This window comes from Medicago sativa, chromosome 6 (genome assembly GCF_051527215.1).
Source record: "Medicago sativa cultivar Bolivia chromosome 6, Bolivia_mono, whole genome shotgun sequence".
Lineage (NCBI taxonomy): Eukaryota > Viridiplantae > Streptophyta > Magnoliopsida > Fabales > Fabaceae > Medicago > Medicago sativa.
The window spans coordinates 30493278-30498877 of record NC_140754.1 but is presented as its reverse complement, the minus strand read 5'-3'; the positions used below and the strand labels follow the sequence as shown (position 1 = coordinate 30498877).

Here is a 5600-nt window from a genome sequence, read left to right as displayed (position 1 = left end):
TGAATGGTGACAAAGAACTCGACTCCAACATCTAGGGTACATAGTGGTTTCAGGTCAAAGGGTGGAATACACCACTATCACTATGAGAATATCTTATGACATTTTTCATAACTTTTACTATGTAGTATTCTCATGGTGGGTCAATCCAATATAAATATTACTCCTAATATTTATATCTATGTGTAGACTTGATAACTATTTATCCATGATCTGTGAGATGTGATCATCAGTCTATCCACATAATAGTCTCTATGCTTTAATGATATCCCACTTCTCAATAAAGCTTGACTACAGATATTTTAAGAATAGTTTCCTTATGTTTAACGGGGTCTCACAATTAAGTTATACTTAATGTTCCATTAAACAGACTAACTATTCCGAGGACTTTATTATTTTGAAACAAAACAAAATCAATAAAGAAATGTCTTATTATTCATATATTCACAATATATATTTACATCAATATCATGATACAAAGTCAATTCCAATCAATATAGATTGGCTATTAGCGCTTACTCCAACATTACTAATTTCTTATTTAATACAATTATTTAATTAGATTGTCATAGGTACACATGCTCTTTATTTAGACAAAATAGGTTTTCAGTCGAACATTCTCTTGAGCATGTTGATATATAAGCTTCTGAACACAAAATAAATTAATCCAAGCAAATGCTTTTTTTTTACACACCATCTGACACCTCAAAAAATCATTCATAAGCGGATGCTAAGACAGCAATTTTATGTAATAGCTCGGATGCAGTCTTGTCATCTTGACGGTTAGGGTTTGTCCATTCCTGAAAATTATGAAGACTCCCAGTGAAATCTGTAAACAGGCCATCAATTCCCATTTTGTTGATCCAGTAATCATACTCCTTGTAAGGATCTTGACTAAAGTTGAAATGCAAATAGTGGTTCTCATTTCTGTACGTGTATGGATGCACCTGCATCATCGTCAACAATCATATTGTCATTTGTATAGCTCTAAAAACATATGAAGGGAAACAAGGTTCAATCAAAGACGTGTACCTGCAGATTATGAGCATGTGCCCTGGCAACAAGATCCGAAGGAGTCATCACATACTTGTTAACCAGAGGTACTAGTATAGTATCCTTCGAAGGTCCAATTCCTACAACATATTGCTTTATGTAGTCTAGGTATGTATCAGATGTAATTTCCCAATATGACTGCACATAATCATTACAGTAATATTTTGTTAGGCTTTGGAATAGACAACTTATAAACAAACACAAAACAACATTGTATAACATTAAACGGATTATTTCTCAAAATAAAAATAAAAATTAAGACAGTACATCAATTTGTAGAAGAAATACATTACTCACCTGATTAGTGTCTTGTGTTGAAAAATGAACATCATCGATTAAAAAAATCTTAGGCAAGTCCGTTTGATTTGATATATACACAAGTGAAGTTGGAGCAAATGACTGTATAAATGCAGGTTGTTTCAACCAATGTTTTGACAGGTATGAACCCTTGTATCCATATTTCCGAAGTGTTTCAACAAACCTGTCCTCAAATCGTTTGCCGTCCGACCATTTCACCTGTTATTTATATCAATTTAATGAAAAGAAAGCAGACAGCCTCTAAGGAAATGGACTAAAAGTATGTTAATAAACTAATCTGAAATTATCAAGCATGAAATTTAAGACCTTTGGAATAAACATTATATTCCAACAGGTGATAAAAATCCTCTCTTAGTACAATCCGGATCTTTCGAAACTTCCAAAAATATAACATAATCTCACCCGTACAATAATCATTATCCTAAACTTAAGCTAAAGTGACAGTTTAGTTCCTTATCAGCATTAACCATTAGATGCATATGCACAATAAAAATGCTGGATTAGATATATTCTTCCGTCACAATAAATCATTTTGTTAACTATATATCGATTGTTCTGCCACAGACAGAAGTTCATTGGATTCTAATGAGAAATACTCACATGTTGATTGATAAGTACTGGATTTTTTATCTCAGGATATATTCCAACAACTCTGGGTGCATCCAATGCTATGGTAATGAACTCTTCAAAAGTGATTATTTGAAATTTTCCTGAAAGAGATTCCAAAGATAAGGCAATAGGATGAGGAAATTACACAGAATAGAATGAGGAAAAGCTACTATGAGTAGAAAGGGACTAACCATTAAACTGTGGATCCCTAAAGTTGAACCTCTGATTCACCCTCAGCGACTTTAATTCCTTTAATGTGAAATCAACTGCAAATATGCAAAGAGTACAATTACTTTAGCAAATTATATTCACTTGAAAGTGATGAAAAAACTGGATGAAAGAATGGAATATTGTTTCTGGATGAAAGAATGAGAAATAAAACGTCTTAGAACCCTAAAATTAAGAAATACGTCTATACAAAGCAAAATGGTAACTCAATAAATTAAGGAAAGAAAAATCAAGTAATACATCAGATTCTTTCAAAAAGAACCAAATCTGTTAAGATGTCCAAGAGGACGTTCAATACAAGTAGAGAACTTGAAACATGAGCCGACTTTCCAGAATACGTGTCACTAGAAATGAAAATTTCGAGTTTATGAACATATGTCTCAAGCAATAGACAACATTCGATCTGATTAACCTCCCAATATATTTTAAGAAGTAAATTTGAAAAGAAGCTTAACAAAGAATAGCATCAGTACCGACAAAAAATCCAGTGTGATTGGCCCCTTCGACTTCATATGTTCTTTTACGATTAGCAAACTCTTTGTATTTTGCTATGTCAGTAGTATTATCAAGAATAAAGTCGTGGAAACATATAAGAACACCATCTTTGGAAGATAATATATCTGTTTCAATGAAGTCTGCACCTTCCTCAATAGCTCTCTGCAAAAAACAAATATCATTTTTAGGCAAGTATAAATAAACCAAAGTTGAAAATGACGTCAATTATGTTATCTGCATCGTACCAAATACTAGTTTATGCATAATTGTAGCATGGTTTCATTCGATAATAAGAATTAACAAGATAAATGAATATATTTAAAAAGAGAAAGGAATGCAATTTTGGCAGAAGATTTAAGTGGATTCACCAGATATGCCTCGCGAGTTTCTTCAGGAAGTTCTCCATTTGAGCCCCTATGCGCAACGTTATATGGGCGAAAAGTTTGAAGAGGCTGCTTACTTCCATGGTCACCTTTGCCAGGAAGTGGATACAAAGGCCTAGCCGTGCCCCCAATCACGAGCAATAGAAAAACAAAAGGTGCAAAACCTAGGTTACATTTATGATTTGATACACCAAGTTAGGAGATATTTAGCTGGAAACGTTACACAAAAAAAAAAAAAAAACCACATATTTGTACACAAACATGAAAACATCCAACCCATTTTCATACTTACTAACTAAGAAGTGAAGCCTGATAATAAGCCAGCTATATATATATATATATATATATATATATATATATATATATATATATATATATATATATACATATACATATATATACATATATACATATACATATATATATGGGGCTGTTAATTTGCACCCACCTAAAAACACTAAGGTGCAAGTTGCACCTACTTGTACTTTACTAAAACACCCTTTTGTCTCTATTAAACTTTATTTTAATTAAAATGACATTTTTGTAAATAGCATAAATAATATTTGTTTATAATAGAAAAACATGGGTGTTTTGGTAAATAACTAGTAGGTGCAGCTTGTTAACTTGCACCTTAGTTTTTTTAGTGTTTTTAGGTGGATGCAAGTTAACAGCCCCTATATATATATATATATATATATATATATATATATATATATATATATATATATATATATATATATATATATATATATATATATATATATATAGTTAGAGTTACTGATGATCAGTAACGTTATAGAAATGCAGAGAAATATATAAACAAGTGAAAAATAAATGAAGGCAAGGTAAGGATATTGTTGTAAATTTAAAAGTTGACCGAAATTAGTGATAAAAGCAGAAGCATGATATACCAATGGACACAGATATAATCCAGTTAGGGATTCATGAAAAGTGAAACATTTGAAGGCATGAAGGTCAAATACTAAGTTAATTTTGATTCCTGCATAACTTAGATAGATTCTTAAAAGTGAAAAAAGCATTACCCGATAACGAAGACATTGAGATAGAAAAGATGTGTTGTGTTGTGTTGTGCTGTGTTCCTCACTCACTAAGGTCATTGTTAAGTCTTCGTATCGTAGGAACGTGAAAATGGTAACAAATTAACGTCGTTGCTTGCCGCGGAAATAGGGTCCACATTATCAACAAGTAACAATGAAAAAAAGTTTAATTTGGACACATTATCAACAAATACAAATTTATCTTCAATGAAATCGATTGCCTCCACAAAATAATTTTTCCAACTCCAGAATATTCCAATAAAATCTCTTGGAAAAAAATAATTGCAACAAAGTCTTATTTTGTCCCAATTATTAAATAGGTGTTACCCCACTCTCTTCTTAAAACTATCAAATGTGGTTTAGATTAATTATTGTTAGAAATGAGTACTAATTAAGAAATAACTTGTTTACATTCAGTTGAAAAAAAATAAAATAATTTCTTTACATTTAAAACATTGAGGAGAAATTTGTCATGCAAGTAGTGACCGACCATTTGGTAGCTACAAGAATATTGATATGCAAAGTTGAGGTTTGAACTCGAGATTCTCCACTTCTCTACATTATGTATAAGTTCAATCATTATGTTGTTTAAACAAAAAACATATTGGAGAGATAAATATATCTTTGATTTTATTTTTCAATGCTAACTTTAAGGCCTTTACTCTAGCATTGTGCTCATCCTCCGAGCTTCTCTTATTTTACACATTTCTCCATAATTTTATTACTTCCTCTGTCCCATAATATTTGACACAGTTGACCTTATTACGCATGCCAATGCATAATTTTGAGCTTAAATATATTGAATAATATATTAGAAAAAATTATGAAAATTTGATATTTTGAAAATACTCACCGAGACAAATCTAACGACATCTTATATGATATTATTTATCTTTGTATATTAATAAAAAAAATGGTCAAAGTAAGTTAGGTCAAAATTACACATTTTCAAATGGGTCATCTATTGCGGGACGGAGGGAGTAGTAAATACAAATGCTACACAAGAGTTGACTTTAAAATAAAGACTGAAAGTAGTGATTGAAATTTGATAGCGACTAAAAATAGAATAATTTTTTTAGAGGAACTAAAACAAAAAGTTGTTATATTTATAGGGACCAAAATCATGTTTAACTCTTTAAATTTAAAGAATTTAAAAAGGGAAGAGTGATAAATAGTTAATGGTGTAGTAAAATAGTTTCTACAACGACATATAATTTGGGACAGAGTGAGTATAAAACTAATTTTTTTTTTTGAGAGTAAATAAAACTAAAATATTTTAAGTTTAAATATTTATTTCTAACAACGATTAGTGTTAATTAGACAGGAAGTTCTAAAAGACATGCTAATAAAAATATGCCCTCACTCCCAAATCTCCAACCACTTGCACCAAATATAATTTAATTTACAATTTAATTTACATATTTTGATAGAGTTATAGAAAATTTAATTTATATTTTTA

At 30.5% G+C, this 5600-nt stretch overlaps 1 protein-coding gene across 1 annotated transcript; it reads right to left on the bottom strand.

Annotated features, from left to right (window-relative positions):
- Positions 1-410: 410 nt before the first annotated feature.
- On the bottom strand, positions 411-4217 carry LOC146914453 (glycerophosphodiester phosphodiesterase GDPD6-like). Its single transcript, XM_085717315.1, has 8 exons — positions 4127-4217; positions 3069-3247; positions 2679-2862; positions 2169-2243; positions 1969-2078; positions 1348-1566; positions 1030-1188; positions 411-944 (listed from the first exon to the last, which is right to left on the bottom strand). Exons 1-8 carry the CDS (start codon positions 4140-4142, stop codon positions 711-713), a joined length of 1176 nt encoding a protein of 391 aa, XP_085573441.1. The 5' UTR covers positions 4143-4217; the 3' UTR covers positions 411-710.
- Positions 4218-5600: the final 1383 nt, after the last annotated feature.